Raw genomic sequence first — 17891 nt, 5'->3', positions numbered from 1 at the left:
TACACAAATGTAACATTGGATAATATTAGACAAAGCTTCTTGTTTGTTTAGTAGCAGAACATAAAACATCTCACCTTGTACATGAACCCTGGAGGCATGCTCTGTGAGACAGAAACTTCATCTTCAGCTGCACTCTGTTGCTGAGGGACACTGGTGGTTTCTGCACTGTCATCTATCCCGATGCTATCTGAGCTCATTTCTTCAACCTGTTCTGGTGCACTGGCTGTTGCAGATGTGTTCATGTCTGTGACTGCCTTCTCCTCCTCCTCTGCTTGCACATCTTGAGTTTCATCCTCTGCTTGGTCTGGATCATCTTCACCTTCATGGTTGGATGCAGGCTGAACAACTACCGAAGGAACTGAAACCTTTGCAAAGTAAAAACTCAAGTTGAAGCAGCTCTCTTACAGAAATCTCTTCAAGGTAATATGCTACGACATTCCCAACATTGTGAGAAAATCAGATTGGGAATTTGAGAATTTGTGTAACCTGTCATTGACTTTGTGAAACAAAAACAGAAATTGCTGGAAAAGCTCAGCAGGTCTGGTAGTATCTGTGGAGAGAAATCAGAGTTAACATTTCAGGTCCAGTGACTCTTCCTCAGAATCTCAGGACAATAGGTTTATCGGAACAACATCACCTCCAAACCATACATTATCAGCCTGTCCCAGACAATTAATAATAATTTCTTCTTAGTCCTTAGGTCAATTTCCTACATAATGGCATCATGGGAGTGATTTTGCTATACAATTGTAGCCATTCAGCACCATGGTCCACCACCATCTTCTTAGATCCAATTTGGGATGAGCAATAAATGTCAGCTCTGCCAGCAAAATCAATTTTCTGAGAAGAAATTTTATAAAAAACTTGTCAGATTAATAAATTTGGTTATATCACCATACTCAAAAAGTTGTAAATTCAAGCCACTCTTCAGTACTTGAAAGCAGGCAGATAACTTAATGCAGGTTGGGGGATGTGGGTTAGTTTGGGTATAATGTCATTCGGCACAGCAGTCACTGCAAATGAGGGCACACAGCTTTTATTACTAATCTCAACTTTGACTCAGTGGTGGCACGCTAGCTTTTGAGTTATGAAGGTTAGGGATGAAGTTCCACTTCAGAGACTGGAACTGATAGTCCAGTACGTTCACTGAGCAATGTCAGAGGTTCCACCTTTCTGATGAGTTTCTTTGAGCTGCACATGGAAATTTCCATGGTGCGCTTCAAAGAAGATGAGACAACTTCTTTCAGTGTACCGAACAACATTTATTCTACTACCAGCATTGACCAGAAGTGATTTAGTCATTTAATGCAGTGTGTGGAACATAACAGTTGGAGTAGGACATTCAGTGCCTCAAGTCTGCTCTAACATTCCATTAGATTATGGCTAATCTGTACCTAATTCCATTTACCCTGTATCCCCTATTACTGTTCACTAACAAAAGTCTATCAATCTTAGTCTTGAAAATTAAATTGACCAAACATTTACAATCTTTTGGTGAGGAGAGGAATTCAAATTTCCAATGTCTTTTATGCAAAATGATGTTTTCAAGTTTTACTCATAGAGTCATACAGCACAAAAACAAACCTTTCAGTCCAACTTGTCCTTGCTGACTGAGTTTCCCAAACTAAATTAGTCCCAATTGCCGGCATTTGGTCCATATCTGTCTAGACCTTACCTATTCATGTACCCTGTCCAAATGTCTTTTAAATGTTGTAACTGCACCTGCATCTATTACTTCCTCTGGCAGTTCATTCCACGACCAAACTACCTTCCGTGTGAAACAAGTTGCCCCTCAGGTCCCCTTGAAATCTTTCTCACCTCATCCTAAATATGTGCCCGTGGATTTTGAACTCCCCTACCCATGGGGAAAAGACCTTTGCTATTTACCTTATCTATGCCTGTCATGATTTTATAAATCTCTATAAGATCACTCCTCAATCTCCTACTCTCCAGTGAAAGAAGTCCCAGCTTATCTAGCCTCTCCTGAGAACTCAAACCCTCCAATCCCAGTGACATCCTTGTAAATCTTTGCTGCACACTCACCAATTTAATAATATCCTTCCTATAGCAGGGTGACCAGAACTGTACACCATACTCCAAAAGCAGCCTCACCAATGTCCTGTACTACTGCAACATGACATCCCAACTCCTATCTCAATACTCATGGAGGCAAGGTGGCAAAACACCTTCCTTACCACCCTGTATACCTGTGATGCAACTTTCACAGAGCTATATTACTGAACTCTTAAGTCTCTCTGTTGAACAATAATCCCAGGACCCTACCATTAACTGTATAATTCCTACCCTTGCTGATCTTACCAAAATGCAATACCTTCCATTTATTAATTTGAAAAATTGATCCTGCCTATTCTGAGTTCCGTGACTGGGGGGAATAATATTGTGATGTTTTTCCTTGCATTCCATGCTGAGGAACACCCTCAGTGGCAAATGAACAGACCCTCTAACCCCTATAAACATTTTGGTTTGATCTCATAACCTGGAAGATCATGTCATGGTCCAGGATGTTGTTATTCCACCAATGCCCAGCATTGACAATATGGTGCTGGAGGTTGTTATGAGATTTTTGTCTGGACTCCATGATCACCATGATGTTGAAATTATCAGCTGCTACATTCAAGTTTACTAAGAGAATGTAGAACAACAGCACTCTGACTGGGAACACCAAACTGGACTTATTAAACCTGCACCCTTGGTGCACTCCCTTGCAGTGGTGAGACCTGGACAATATTTGTTAGGCAGGAGAAAACAAAAAGGGGACATGTGATAGCTTTGGCAAATAGGGTTAAGGAGACTCCAAAAGGATTTAACAAATAAATTGAGGATAAAAGGGTAACTCGGGAGAGAATAAGGCTCAAAGATCAGCAAGGCTGCCAATCTTTGAAACTACAGGAGATGGGGAGGTACTAAACGAGTATTTTGCATCAGTGTTTACATTGGAGAAAGATATGGAAGATATAGAATGTGGGGAAGTAAACAGCGATATCTTGAAAAGTGGTCATATTATATAAGAGGAGGTGCTGAACAGCTTAAAATGCATAAAGGCGGATAAGTGCTCAGGACTTGATCAGTTGTACCTGAGTGCTCTGTGGTAAGCTAGGGAAGTGATTGCTGGGTCTTTTACTGAGATATTTGTATCATCGATACCCACAGGTGAAGTGCCGGAAGACTGGAGGTTGGCTAACATGGTGCCACTATTTAAGGAAAAACGAGAAGGAAAAGCCAGGGAACTATAGACATCAGTGAGCCTGATAACGGTGGTGGGCAAATTGTTGGAGGGAATCCTGGGGGACAGGATTTACATGTATTTGGAAAGGCAAAAACTGGTTAGGCATAGTCAACATGGCTTTATGCGTGGGAAATCATGTCTCACAAACTTGATTGAGTGTTTTGAAGAAGTAACGAAGAGGATTGATGAGAGCAGAATGGAATCTATATGGAATTCAGTATGGCTTTAACAAGGTTCCCAATGGGAGACTGATTAGCAAGGTTAGATCTCATGGAATACAAGGAGAACTAGCCATTTGGATACAGAACTGGCTCAAAGGTAGAAGACAGAGAGTGGTGGTAGAGGGTTGTTTTTCAGACTGGAGGCCTGTGACTAGTGGACTGCCACAAGGATCGGTGCTGTGTCCATTGCTTTTCATCATTTATGTAAATGATTTGGATGTGAACATTGGGGGTATAGTTAGTAAGTTTGCAGATGACACCAAAATTGGAGTAGACAGCAAAGAAGGCTACCTTAGAATACAACAGGATCTTGATCAGATGAACCCAATGGGCCAAGGAGTGGCAGATGGAATTTAATTTAGATAATTGTGAAATGCTGCATTTTGGGAAGGCAAATCAGTACAGGACTTATACACTTAATGGTAAGGTCCTGGGAAGTGTTGCTGAACAAAGAGACCTTATAGTGTCGGTTCATAGTTCCTTGAAAGTAGAGTCGCAGCTGGATAGGATAGTGAAGAAGGCGTTTGGTGTGCTTTCCTTTGTTGGTTAGTGCATTCAGTATTGGAGTTGGGAGGTCATGTTGCAGCTTTACAGGACTTTGTTTCAGCCACTTTTTGAATACTGCGTGCAATTCTGGTCTCCCTGCTATGGGAAGGATGTTGTGAAACTTGAAAGGGTTCAGAAAAGGGTTGGAGGGTTTGAGCTATAGGGAGAGGCTGAATAGGCTGGGCATGTATTCCCTGGAGCATTGGAGGCTGAACGGTGACCTTATAGATGTTTATAAAATCATGACAGCATGGATGGGATGAATAGCAAAGGTCTTTTTCCTGGGTTGGGGGTGTCCGAAACTATAGGGGATACGTTTAAGATGAGAGGAGAAAGATTTAAAGGGGACCTAAGGGGCAACTTTCTAATGCAGAGGGTGGTGTTTGTATGGAATGAGGAAGTGGTGGAGGCTGGCACAATTACAATATTTAATTGGTGTCTTGAACAGGAAGGGTTCAGAGGAATGTGGGCCAAATGCTGGCAAATGGACTAGTTTATTCAGGATATCTAGCTGGCATGAACGAGTTGGACCAACGGGTCTGTTTCCATGCTGTACATCTCTATGGCTCTATATTGACTATCACCTTTTGGAATGAGCTGTAATAATTAGCTTTTTATCCATGTTTTCTATTGCATGTTCACAGATAGATTTCTGATTCTGGGTACAGGAATCAGGTTTAGAGGTTGGATCTGTACCTGTGAAGGCTCTAAGTCATCAGACGTTGCCTGGCCTTGTTCCGTCTCTGCCTCAGGTGTCACGTTCTGTCAGATAAAAAGCCAGATCAGATTCAAAAGCAGGTCTTTACGGCACTTGAGTTCCTTTATATGTTAATGTGGACAATTAAGATTTTGTACAAGAAGATTATAGTGCCTTGGCATTCAACTGTTGAAGAATTACATTTAAATTTCTATTGCATCCATTGGTTCAACTCTTCATTATGTTCTTTGAGTGGTATTTATATTGAAGCATATTTATCAGTCAAAATGGGTTCGCACAAATGGGTTTCAGGATGTATAATGTATTTCATGTGTTATTTTGTCATAGGTTAGAATGAAAATTCTGGGCCTTCAAAGCACCTCTGCTCCTAGTGGAGAGTCGCCATTGACTAGAACACAGCGAACTGGGTGTGAAGGTTAGGGTGTTGAACTGATAGTGCCCTTGGCTGCTCACTCATGAAATGATACAACCTCCTCCACAATTTATACTGCACTCTGTAAGGTGCGGTGCTGTACTGGGAGAAATGCCTCATACAGTATAAAGTGTTTCATTGAGGGAGTTGGAGGTGAGGGACATCAGTATTTAATCTGTCTCTATTTCTTTAGTTTAGGATTAAAGCTATTAAAAAGAAAATATATTCTTATACAGATATGACAAATGGATAAATATTAACAGGAAGCCAGATACCATTATTTATAAAACGTTAAATTATTAGAGATTTTGGATTGAAGCTTCCTTAATATCTGACTGATATTCTCTACTTCAATCTTGTCAATGACAATTTACACCAAGATTTCCCATGATGCTCATCAACCTATCCCAAATATACACAAAAAAAAGACAAAATGAGCCAAGATAATTGCAATCATTTTTAAGAAAATATAGGTTCTAATGCCATCAAAACTTATTCATATTTATACTGATCTAGTACAGGTCTCAGGAATGAGTAATAATTAAACAATAGGAAATGCCAGAAATAGTGACTGTGAGGTCAGACTGGGCAAAAGCTTTTGCTGTAGGTGTACACCCCCTTAGAACAGGCTTGGACATTGGAAACCAGCATTGTCTAACCTTTTACGCAAAGGAGTTTGGAGACTGGGCGAGTGTTAAAAACTGAGACTCACTCAATGAGATATCAATGGTCATGACTCAGGAAGTGATTGAGGAAATTTACTTGTTGCACTGTTTTGATGAAACAGCAGCATAAAATCACAACTCTTTTATTGCAGCATGATGGAGATTTTTAGTTTGCACATCACAAACTAATTTCACCTCCAACATGGAACTACACCTGCCAGGAACCTACACAAGGGCTTTAGGATCGCTAGGATCTTCTTTTCCTTGAGACCATCGCTGGAATTCAATGGATCCCGTGGTATTTTCTAATCTAGATCGTAGATTGTATGAAGAGAATTGTAAAATACTGGGTATGCTCATGATATAATCTCCGAGGCTCTCAAAATATAATCTGCCACATGATTGCAGCATGGTTTAAGTTTCCAGCTTCCTTGTTTGAATAAAAGCGAGACTAGATGGCAAATATTTAACTGGAGTGAGCAGGTAATACAACTTAAATCTAACCCAGTCCTCTGGAAATATTTACATACCTCAGTGCTTTCAGTCTCAGCACCTATGACTGGCTCCTGCACCTCAGGCTCCTTAATCTCCTTGATGGGGAATAAAACAGAGGATTTATTTGTATTGAGCATGGAATGGTACTATGCTGCATAACAAAAGCAAGCTATTTGGCTCATCAAATATGGCACTGGTGGTTTTGATTTACCACTTTCCTGCTTACTCACCACAACCTTAATCACGGTATTTCTCTTTTTTCAAATATCAATTTGATTTCCCTGTTAAAAACAATGTGTGGGCTTTGCCTCAGCAATGGTCTGTACCTGAGGACAGAGGATGCTAATGAATCTTGCCGTAAAATAATTTTTACCAATTGCCCTTTCGCAAAATCCTTTGCAAAGTACTGAAGGCTTAACACTTCACTAGAGTGTGGTTAAAGGAAGTTTCTAACTGAATGAAATCCATACCAAATGCACAATAGTCATCCAATAGAATAGCTATGTCTCTTCTTCCTTCACAAATACTTTGATAGAATACAAGTCATGTTGCAGCTGTATAAAACTTTCGTTAGGCCACATTTGAAGTATTGTGTGAGGTTCTGGTTGCCACACTATGGGAAGGATGTGGAGGTTTTGGAAAGGGTGCAAAAGAGGTTTCCAAAGATGTTGCCCTGGATTGGAATGTATTTGCTGTAAGGATAGACTTAGATTGTTTTCGCTAGAGTATTGGAGGCTGAGCACCCTCTGAATTTGTGGAGGATAGAAGTATATAAAATCATGAGATGCATTGATAAGGTGAATAGTTGGGGATTTTCCCCAGGATGGAAATGTCAATTACTACGAGGCATTTAATGTGAGAAGGGGGATGTGGGAGGCAAGTTTTTACATAGAGGATGGTAGGTGCCTGGAAAGCACTGCCAGGGGAGGTGGTGGATGCAGATATGATGGCAACATTTAAGAGGCATTTAGACAGACACATGAACAGACAGGCTTTAGAGGAATACAAACCATATGCCAGCAGATAGGATTAGTTAGAATGGCAGCATGCTCAGTATGACCTGGTGGGCCTATGGGCCTGCTCCTGCGCTGTATAGTTCTATACTCCATTGGAGGCAGAGTCAAGAAAAGAGGCATGTGAATAATCTCCAGTGTCAGGGGTTTGTGTGGTGAGAAAACACTTGGGCTTCCCAACCTAGAAGCAGATAGCTGAGAGGTGCTCTGATGTTATTATAAATACCAAAAGATTCCACCATGTTCAGAGAACCTGACTGCTCATATTTATATCTCAAATGGGGAAATACAATGAAGCATGCAACTTCTTCATTATGTTTAAAATTTCAATCCGAGTGTTTAGAGTGGGCTGGTGGCCCATCACCCCATTCTGGCATCATCTAAACCAGAGATTGGCAAAGGGGTCAGGAATCAGATTAGTAACACACAACTTTGTTTGTATTCTGGGGGTAGGGAGGAATTAAATGCCCCATTACAGTCTTACAACAGAAGAAAATCATTCAACCCATTGTAACTGTCCAGATTATCTTGGAAAGTGGTGGCTGTGTGAACACTCTGTCCTGCTATTACAAATTCCCAGACACTTAAATCCATGGACATAAACTCAGCTAGAGAAAAAGCATTCACAGAATAACTCCTCACAATATAGCCTTTTATTTTACAGAGAAAATCTGACAGATTCATTCAATTTGATCTGCAGAAACACACATGTGGCGAAAATGAGGACTGCAGATGCTGGAGATCAGAGTCAGAGTCAAGATTAGAGTGTTGCTGGAAAAGCACAGCAGGTCAGGCAGCATCCGAGGAGCAGGAAAAACAACGTTTCGGGCAAAAGCCCTTCATCAGGCTTTTGCCCGAAATGTCAATTTTCCTGCTCCTCGGATGCTGCCTGACTGGCTGCGCTTTTCCAGCACCACTCTAATCTAGACTCAGAAACACACATGCTTTTAAAAGAACATACACAGCAGACGACAAAGCCACAGTTGAAATGTGTTGAATCATTGTAAAATAGAAGCCTCACAAATGTGTTAAACGTAGCCCACAGTTTCTTCTTTTCTCAAATTCTGAATTAACACCAGTGCTGGTAAAGCTTTGCCATACAATAAACCACACATAATGGCTGGTACATCACTGTCCTTTTTTATAATGGGATGAGGAAGTATCTCTGACACACAAGAAACAATTTCATTTGCATAGAACTATCTGTAGGGATGAGATTTGATCATAAATATTTAATTTGAGCAGATTATCTACTCTTTTGTCCAGCTATTGAGGTACTATTTACATACCTCAGTGCTGTCAGTCTCAGCACTAACAGCTGGCTCCTGCACCTCAGGCTCCTTAATTTCCTTGATGGGAGAAAAGGGAATTATTTCAACTGAATGTACCTCAAGTATCATATTTTAAATTCAGAAGTGTTAAGTATTAGAACATGATGTGGTCTCAGGGATGGCTGATTGGTTAAGATGATTTTTCTAGCAATGGGTGCTTTTTATAAACATGACAACAGGTTCAGAGACAAAAACACTTCAATACTGAGATGGACTGCCCAATCTACTAAACAGAGCAATGGTAGGCTGTGCATCTTTTGGTAATATGGACATTTAGACTATGAATTTGTACCAAGACAAAACCACTGTGATTATTATTAAAAACAAAAAATGCTGTAAATGCTCAGAAGATCTGATGAAATCTGTGAGAAAAGGGAGAAGCTTAATGGCCTGAATTATTCCGGAGCTCAGCCAACTTGGAATCACTTTAAAATAGTGGTCAAGAATCAAATCCAGGACTTCCATTCTTACTCCCATTTTGACAGTTTTCCCTGACAGATGATAAAGATGTAGGTATCCAATATACACACAACATAGCCATGCTCATGTCACACGCTAGTTCTTGTATGCAACGCCAAGAACAGTATCTCATTTTCCACCTGGGGATGCTGCAGCCCCTAGGATTAAACATAGAGTTCAATAACTTTGCAGCCTGATCACATCCTTCTATGTTTTCTACTCACACTCCACATTCTGGTCCTATCTTGACATGAGTTGCTTTTAGCACAGCCCATCCAATCTCACCCACTCTTAGTCTTATTATCACATTATTTGGGTTGCTTTCAATTTAGCCAACCCATTTTTTTTTAACCTTTTCTCAGGCCTTATTTTCACTTCTTCACATCCTGGTTGACTATCAAGAATCCCCATGTCTGCCTACCCTTTTTGTATCTCCGTTTATCTGGGCTCCGTCTCCACTCATCCACCCCCCCCTCCCTCCACCCTCCTCACCCCCACAATTTCGTGTTCCGCATAAATACCATGTTTTCCCAGCTGCTATCAGTTCTGATGAAGAGTCACTGTAATCTAAACATTAACTCTGCTTTCTCCCCACAGATGCTGCCAGATCTGCTGAGTTTCTTCAGCAATTTCTGTTTTTGCAAAAATAAAAGATTTAGAGGAAGCAGAATAATGAACAGCTATCATTGAAAGCAAAAGCAGGGAAAATATGACAGAAGAAAACAAAACCAGCAATGCGAGGGAAACATGTAAGTAGAGGTTACAATCTGAAATTACTGAACTCAATACTGAGTGTGGAAGGTTATGAATTAAGCACCAAAATGAAAGATGAATTTTTGTTCCTTAAGCTTGCATTAAGCATTATTGGAACACTGCAGGAGGCTCAGACAAAGAGCTCACAGCAAGTGGAAGCTCAGGGTCACATTTGCAGACTGAAAGGCAATTTCTGCAAAGATGTCTTAAAAATGAATTCAACAATTTCAGACTGTAACCATTTTGTTTTTTGCTGGCTTTGGTTTTATTCTCACTTTTTTCTTTTCATGCTTTCAGACTGCAGTTGCTCATCATTCAAACATTCGTCCTTCATCTGGGCACAACCTCTACTCCTTTGCTTATTCCATTATCCAGTACCACCAACCCTTTTGTCATTTAGTCTCCTCCATCTGCATCCCAACCTTTCACTTGCTTAAAACCTACTGCATTTCTAACTTTACCAGTTCTTATGAAACATTAACTCTTTCTTTGTCCACAGATGCTAACTGACTTGCTAAGTATTCATAATATGTCTTTATTTTAGATTTCCAGCACTAATTTCCTTTAGGACTAGTGTAGCAGCTGCTCAGAGCACCAGCCTGTTATACCGTGGGACAGCGTGATGTAGCCCTATGGTTAGTGGATTGTTGAATCACTGTGGATTGGGGGCTAGCACTGCTGCCTCACAGTGCCAGGGACCCAGATTTAATTCCACCCTCGAATGACTATCTGTGTGGAGTTTGCACATTCTCTCCGTGTCTGCATCCAATGATGTGCAGATTAGGTGGATTGGCCATGCTAAGTTACCCATAGTGCCCAGGGATGTGCAGGTTAGGTGGGTTAGCCATGCTAAGTTACCCGTAGTGCCCAGGGATGTGCAGGTTAGGTGGGTTAGCCATGCTAAGTTACCCATAGTGCCCAGGGATGTGCAGGTTAGGTGGGTTAGCCATGCTAAGTTAACCGTAGTGCCCAGGGATGTGCAGGTTAGGTGGGTTAGCTATAAGAAATGCATGGATAGGTTAGGGGGGGGGGTGGGTCTGGGTTGGGATGCTCTTCGGATTGTCGGTGTGGACTTGATGGGCTGAATGACCTGCTTCCACTATGTAGGGATTCTATGATTAAAAATATATCCCCATAGAGATAGCGCTCAGGATACCTGTGCTCCTAGTGTCAAGTTTGTCATTAAGGAAATGCTATTACAGGTTTGTTCCTTCTGCATTAGGAAGTCAGGAAACAAAATCAGAAAGAATATCATTCCCAGGCTACACTCCATTGTTCCTCTTTTTCCTCAATGGTGACAGGGGAATAGCATAATAAGTTGTAAATGAGTGCTAGGATAAAAAGAAACCCTGAACAGACACATTTGCTAGGTATAGGAGTGAACAGTCCTTGAGATCTACACTGTTATAGTTATTTGCAGATTTAAGCTTGTCCAAAGTGCTAGAGATGTTTGAAGTGTGTGTGTGTGTGTGTGTCTATGTTACAACCACGCACAAATGCTTAGATAGATATTGATATACACACATACATACACACATGGACACAAAGACATACGCAATTTTGCCAATAGGAATGCACACCACAGATACAGTGTTTGATTCTGGGTTGGAAAACAGTACAGACAAATTAACAACTAACTATTGTGCAATATATTTAGTATTACACAGGTTATGTTGATAATACCAGGCCCATTGCTGTGGTTTAGGCATTCATTTCTGGAGTCATTTAAATGACAGGAGCATACTTACAATTACAGTCAGAGAATGAATACTCAAACCTAGCTGAATTTAAATGAAGATGGAAAACAGGTAGTATGGGGGCTAGGGTGGGGATAAATTTCACAAGTGATTCGGTGGCAAGAAATACGTACATGCAAAACTGAAGAGTAAAAACATCGATGTTCTTGAGGAATAATAAAGTGGGGATGGCTGTGGTGATGGGATGAATGAAGCACTTACTGTGAGTGAAATCAGTCTGCAGTCAAACAGTGGGACTCACCACAACCTCCTCTGCAGCTGCCACACTGGGCACAGCAGAGAGAGCATCCTGGGGTGGCTCTGTACCTGCTGCTGGGGCCTTGGGCTCCTCACCAAGAGTGGATTCTGCATTGATCTTTGGAAAGTATGGTAAGGCAGCTGTGTTAACGCTTGATATACGCATGACATAAAATCTTAACACAATATGAAAAGGAAACAAAAGTCCCACTAATGAACTGCTTTCATCACTTCAACTTACCATCAAGGGTCTCCAAATGTTTTTTTTGACAGAAATTCAATGCTTACCACTCCCATACAATTAAAAATAGATTTTGAATTATTCAGTAAAGATAAATCTGTGACAGAAATACATAACTAAAACATTTTGAAGTGCTGACTCAGTAAGAATGATAACAGAATTCCTGATTAATCTGACTCAAATACTTTTCAGGGTCACCATTCACAATTCAACATGGAATCAAGGATTCCCTTCCTAAAGTCTGAGTATCCATCATGTCAGCTCAGCTGGTTGATCACTTGTAAAACTAAGAAAGGTTCAATTGGTTCTGAACCAATTTGTTCAGTTTCCGTGAGTTTTATTTACATACAGAGGTGAATTGCTGGGACTGTGGATGCTACTCCTCTCCATCTTCTTCTGTTTTACCTCCTTGAATTCTCCCACCTCCATATTTCTCATACACCTGGAGCTTGCTTAGCTTTCCAAGCTCCCCCGGTTCCTTGTTTTCCTCTTCTTCTCCATAAAACTTAAATGTGCCCCTAAAATGCTCCCATCAACATACCCAGGAAGATTCTGATCTCAGCTCCCTTCAGTTGCAGACCATCCTTTAATGCAGGAAATTGGCACGTCTACAAGCACAGACATGATGGGCCAAGTGGCCACCTCTGTGCCATAGCAATACTGTGATGCTATATACCCTCATTCCTGTTGTAACAACATCCAGATAATCTGCCAATCTGAACCCTGTCTCCTACATATCTGCAATCTACCTCACCAAGCTAATGTATATTGGTTAGCACACTGTCCCAATCATTGGATTATATCTTTGTGATCTTGCTACAAAAACTGCCTTTTAACTCAGAATTTGGATTTTACTGAACCTGTATGCTCGTCAAGTCAATGACCTTATGACATTAACCACAAATTAAGGCAGACACCATTTCCTTTTCTACGTTTAGCGTATTTTGTCCTCTGTCTTGACAACTCAGAGACTCACTTTCACCAGTTGGAACTTCAGAAGTTGGAACCTGAGAGGGTTGAATGTACCTCGGCTGTTTCAATATATCTGCCAGCCAGCTCTGTAGCTGCACAATCATCTTCTCTTCTGCAGGAGTTCGGAGTGCATTCTCTTGGGTCTTAGTGACTAAGGCAAGCAGAGGGGCCAGCCAAAAAGGAAGCATTCACTCACCCCTGAGATTGTAAAGTGGTCAACATTTTTAACAAGTCCTAACGTATGGGGATGAAGACAAAAACATTCAAGTTATAAACTGATGGTATAAGCCCTACCATCACAATTTGACTTCGCTCCATTTTCTGGCTCCCTTGCTCAATATGGGCAGCTAACATTGCTGAACAGTCATGCCAAAACTAGTGAAGTTTTCATTGGTTAGGTTAGATTCCCTATAGTGAGGAAACAGGCCTTTCGGCTCAACAAGTTCACACCGACTCTCCAAAGAGTAACCCACCCAGACTCATTGTCCTACATTTACCCCTGACTAATGCACTTAACACTCTGGGCAACTTAGCATGGCCAATTCACCTGACCAGCACATCATTTGGAATGTGGGAGGAAACAGGAGCACCTGGAGGAAACCCACCCAGGCACAGGAAGAATGTGCAAACTCCACACAGACAGTCGCCTGAGACGGAAATCGAAGGCAGGTCCCTGGCTCTGTAAGGCAGCAGTGCTAACCACTGAGCCACCGTGTTGCCCCAGTTACAGTTATAGTTGGCTTCAACTCTGTCTCCACAAAGCTTAGTGTGTGGCTTCTACCTGTGTGACCAGTTATGGAGCGGACTCCAAGTTATGACTTGAAGAAACTCCGAAGCTTGGGAAGTTTTAGATTAGATTAGATTACTTACAATGTGGAAACAGGCCCTTCAGCCCAATAAGTCCACACCGACCTGCTGAAGCGTAACCCACCCAGACCCATTCTCCTACATTTACCCCTTCACTTAACACTACGGGCAATTTAGCATGGCCAATTCACCTGATCTGCACATTTTTGGACTGTGTGAGGAAACCGGAGCACCCGGAGGAAACCCACGCAGACACAGGGAAAATGTGCAAACTCCACACAGAGTTGCCTGAGGCGGGAATTGAATCTGGGTCTCTGGCGCTGTGATGCAGCAGTGCTAACCACACTTCTTTCCCTGCCTTCTCTGTGGCCTTTAGCCTGTGGTGGAAGCTCTAATGAGCTGGCAACATGGCAGGTATTTGCCAGCTGTCACATTCGTTTTGCAGGCTTGCATTTACAGGCTCTGAGGGGACATTTTTGTATTTTATTTGGAGCACTTCAATTTTGTTTGCAAGAACTGAGTTTTCATTGTAGATTAGATTAGATTACATTACAGTGTGGAAACAGGCCCTTCGGCCCAACAAGTCCACACCGACCCGCCGAAGCGCAACCCACCCATACCTCTACAATTACCCCTTACCTAACACTACGGGCAATTTAGCATGGCCAATTCACCTGACCTGCACATCTTTGGACTTTGGGAGGAAACTGGAGCACCCGGAGGAAACCCACGCAGACACGGGGAGAACGTGCAAACTCCACACAGTCAGTCGCCTTTGTATTAAGGCAGTTTCTTCTTTTGAAGGTCTTTGTTGCTTTGGAGATCTTAGGAGAAGTTTGTCTGCACAATTTGTCATTGTTGTACCTTCAGGTATATCCCAGAAACTAACCTACACACACTTTGATGTCATATTGCAAAACATTATTGTCTGAATTTTGGCACCATACTTAAAAATACCAGATCAGTTTTGCACTTTGACATTTCATACAAAGACTAAAGTGATTAAAGTTTAAGGTTTCCAACTGAAAATGATTGACTTAAACTTAAATCATCATTTCTGGAATTCAGGTAGATTTAGCAAGCACAAGAAAACTGGTAAATATAATGCACTTCACTTTTATCACACTTGTGGCATGCTGTGTAACATGAGAATTATAAAACAGCACTGATGCACAGGAGTATTATAACAACAGAAAATCATTCAATACCTCAAGCCTGTTCTGCCATTTATTTAGATCGTGCCTGATCTGTACTTAAGCTCCATTTCTTCATGTTTACTCTATATTCTTACATATATCTTCAGCTAACAAAAATCTATCCATATCTGTTTTGCAAATTCCACAACAAGAACTTTTTGGGAGAATTATTTCCACAAATCTACCATTCTTCAACAAAGAAGCCCTTCATGATTTCATTCTTTAATGACCCAGTTTTGGTCAGTAAGTAATGTTACCAGAATATCTAAAGCTTTAAATAAGTTATCCAGTGGTCAGCTTTGATACTGTGGATACTGATTGATGATACTGGTCACTTGAAAACAGAAGTTGCAGATCAAGTCGTCAGTAAATTACTGAGGATAAGGAATCTCATACTGTTTGTCAAACGTGTTTAGAATGAAATAGTTATTCCCACTTTCTAAACTTCATATTCAAAACATGAAAATGTAGATCTTCAGTCTTTAACATTAATTCTCAAAATGTGAACATTTCTGGCAAAGGCAATGTTTATTGTCCACCCCAGCTGCCCAAAGAAGGTGTCAATGAGTCACCTTTTAATAGTTTAATAGAATTAATTGATTACTGAGCTACAACATTAGGGGTGGCAAGGTGGTTAGCACTACTGCCTCACAGCGCCAGGGACCCAGGTTCAATTCCCACCATGGGCAACTGTCTGTGTGGTGTTTGCACATTTTCCCCGTGTCTGTGTGGGTTTCCTCCGGATGCTCCGGTTTCCTCCCACAGTCCAAAGATGTGCAGGTTAGGTGAATTGGCCATGCTAAATTGCCTGTAGTGTTATGTGTCAGGGGTGAATGTAGGGGAATGGGTTTGGGTGAGTTGTTCTTCGGAGGGTCGGTGTGAACTTGTTGGGCTGAAGGACCTGTTTCCACACTGTAGGGAATCGAATCTACAACAGAGGGCAGCTAAGGGTAAACCACATTGATGTGGATCTGGAGGACCATGTATGTTACATCAGGTAAAGATGGCAGTTTTCCATCCCGACAATATGAGCAATAATTGAAGAGCTTTAAGGCCAGTTTACTGACACCTATTTTTCATTTCCAGACTTTAATAGAAGAACTGAATTCAAATTCTCAAATTGCCTTTGTTAGACTTTAACCTCAGTCCACGTCCGGTAGTAAACTTATAGCATATGTAGCATCCACCCAAGCAAAGTTTACAATACAAAATTTACAAGATTTAGTATTGTGCAGAATATAAATTAACATTTACAAACACTGCCGCAATCCAGCTCTTTAAGGTAAATTGTACACTTGCAGAACATATTAATGGAAAGCAAAACTACTAAAAATCAGATTATGGAATTAGAAAGCTTCAGAGGAAATGTGACTCACCACTGTATCAAACACACTTTGATTTGACAACTCCGTGGCTCCCTCAGTGATGTTAACATCCAACTTTAATAAGGCACAAGCATCAAAAGGAAAAATGTGAGTCAGAAGAGGAAAAGGAATATAGGGAGGATAATGTGTTTTACCAAACCCGAGAAATGACAGCCATGATTCTGTTAAACTAATCTGTGTAACAGCTCTCGAGGATTAATCAAATCAAGCAAACCAGGGTAAGGTGCAGAGCTAGAAGATACTTTTATCTGTCAGAAGTCCCATTAATATTTATCTGCACTGGCTCCAGCATTGTACTATCCTCAGGAATCATTAGTCAGGAGTAATGGGCCTCCAAACAACGAAACGTTATTAAGTGTCAGAATTGATATATGTTCATCTGAGTCACAAACCATGGCTTCATTCCACCCTCTGTGATTTAAACCTAATATAATTGATGCTTCAACATAACATTGAGGGAAGGGTTGCTTTGTGCTGCATCTACTGTGTCACGGATGATTGTTGGTTTGTTCAAAGAACCTATCGTACTATTCGTGAAGAAGTAGGGGGTTCTCCCGATATCATGTTCACCGCTCAGCACTCACCTGAAAATATCAAAGTCTGTTAACTATACACATCCCAAAGATATGGTGGGCTAATGGGACGAAAGATCTTGCCACATTTCTATCACAAGGGACAAAGTATTCAACAGGTTAATGGGATTGAAGGCAGACAAATCGTCAGCACCTAACGACCAGCTTCCAAGCGTTTTAAATGAAGAGGCTGCAGAGATAGTGGAAGCATTGGTGGAAATATATGAGAACTCACTGGATTCCAGGAGGGTTCCGGGAGATCCGAAACTGCTAATGTGACACCTCAATAAAGGACAGAGTCAGAAAGCAGAAAACTACATGTTCTGATATTCCTAAGTTGAATGAATGGGCCAACACTTGGCAAATGGAGTTTAATGTCCAAAGGTGTGGGGTCATACCCTTTGGTAGGAAGAATTAAAAGGTGGAATATTATTTAAATAGATGAATGGAAACCTCTGGCTTATTGCTCTTGAATAATATCACAACCAAGTTCAGGATGCTTTTCATAGGTGAGGATTGGAAACTACACTACTGCAAACTATGGAACCTTCATTACTATTTAGACTGTCTACAAAGACACAGTTCAACAGACCTTCATTAGTTCCTGCTTCCATCAGCTTCCAGTTCCATGAGATCTAATATTATCTGATATCCGTGTTAATAGACTCTAATGACTACAACTCTCGGGGGAGTGCCACAGCAGGCTCCGGAGAGGCAGCGTGGCCTGGGGAGAGGGAGTGAGGTCTTGGGAGAGGGACAGTGTGGCAGAGGGAGATGGATAGTGTGGCCTGGGGAGAGGGGCAGTGAGGCCTGGGGAGAGGGACAATGTGGCCTGGGGAGAGGGACAATGTGGCCTGGGGAGAG

At 41.4% G+C, this 17891-nt stretch overlaps 1 protein-coding gene across 9 annotated transcripts in view; it reads right to left on the bottom strand.

The window, feature by feature from the left end:
- amph (amphiphysin) overlaps window positions 1-17891 on the bottom strand; it is a 223667-nt gene that overhangs the window by 8486 nt on the left and 197290 nt on the right. For 5 of the 9 annotated variants that reach the window (XM_043688936.1, XM_043688939.1, XM_043688938.1 and 2 more), the window contains 6 exons: window positions 16447-16509; window positions 11859-11972; window positions 8607-8666; window positions 6340-6399; window positions 4711-4776; window positions 75-365 (listed from right to left, as the gene is read on the bottom strand). In XM_043688936.1, the coding sequence (XP_043544871.1) occupies window positions 75-365; window positions 4711-4776; window positions 6340-6399; window positions 8607-8666; window positions 11859-11972; window positions 16447-16509 (654 nt within the window). The remainder of the gene's footprint in view (window positions 1-74; window positions 366-4710; window positions 4777-6339; window positions 6400-8606; window positions 8667-11858; window positions 11973-16446; window positions 16510-17891) is intronic. The other 4 variants (XM_043688942.1, XM_043688945.1, XM_043688944.1 and 1 more) reach the window with 2 other exon arrangements.

Source organism: Chiloscyllium plagiosum, chromosome 4 (genome assembly GCF_004010195.1).
Source record: "Chiloscyllium plagiosum isolate BGI_BamShark_2017 chromosome 4, ASM401019v2, whole genome shotgun sequence".
Lineage (NCBI taxonomy): Eukaryota > Metazoa > Chordata > Chondrichthyes > Orectolobiformes > Hemiscylliidae > Chiloscyllium > Chiloscyllium plagiosum.
Note: the sequence above shows the minus strand (reverse complement) of the source record. Positions and strands in the feature narration are given on the sequence as shown.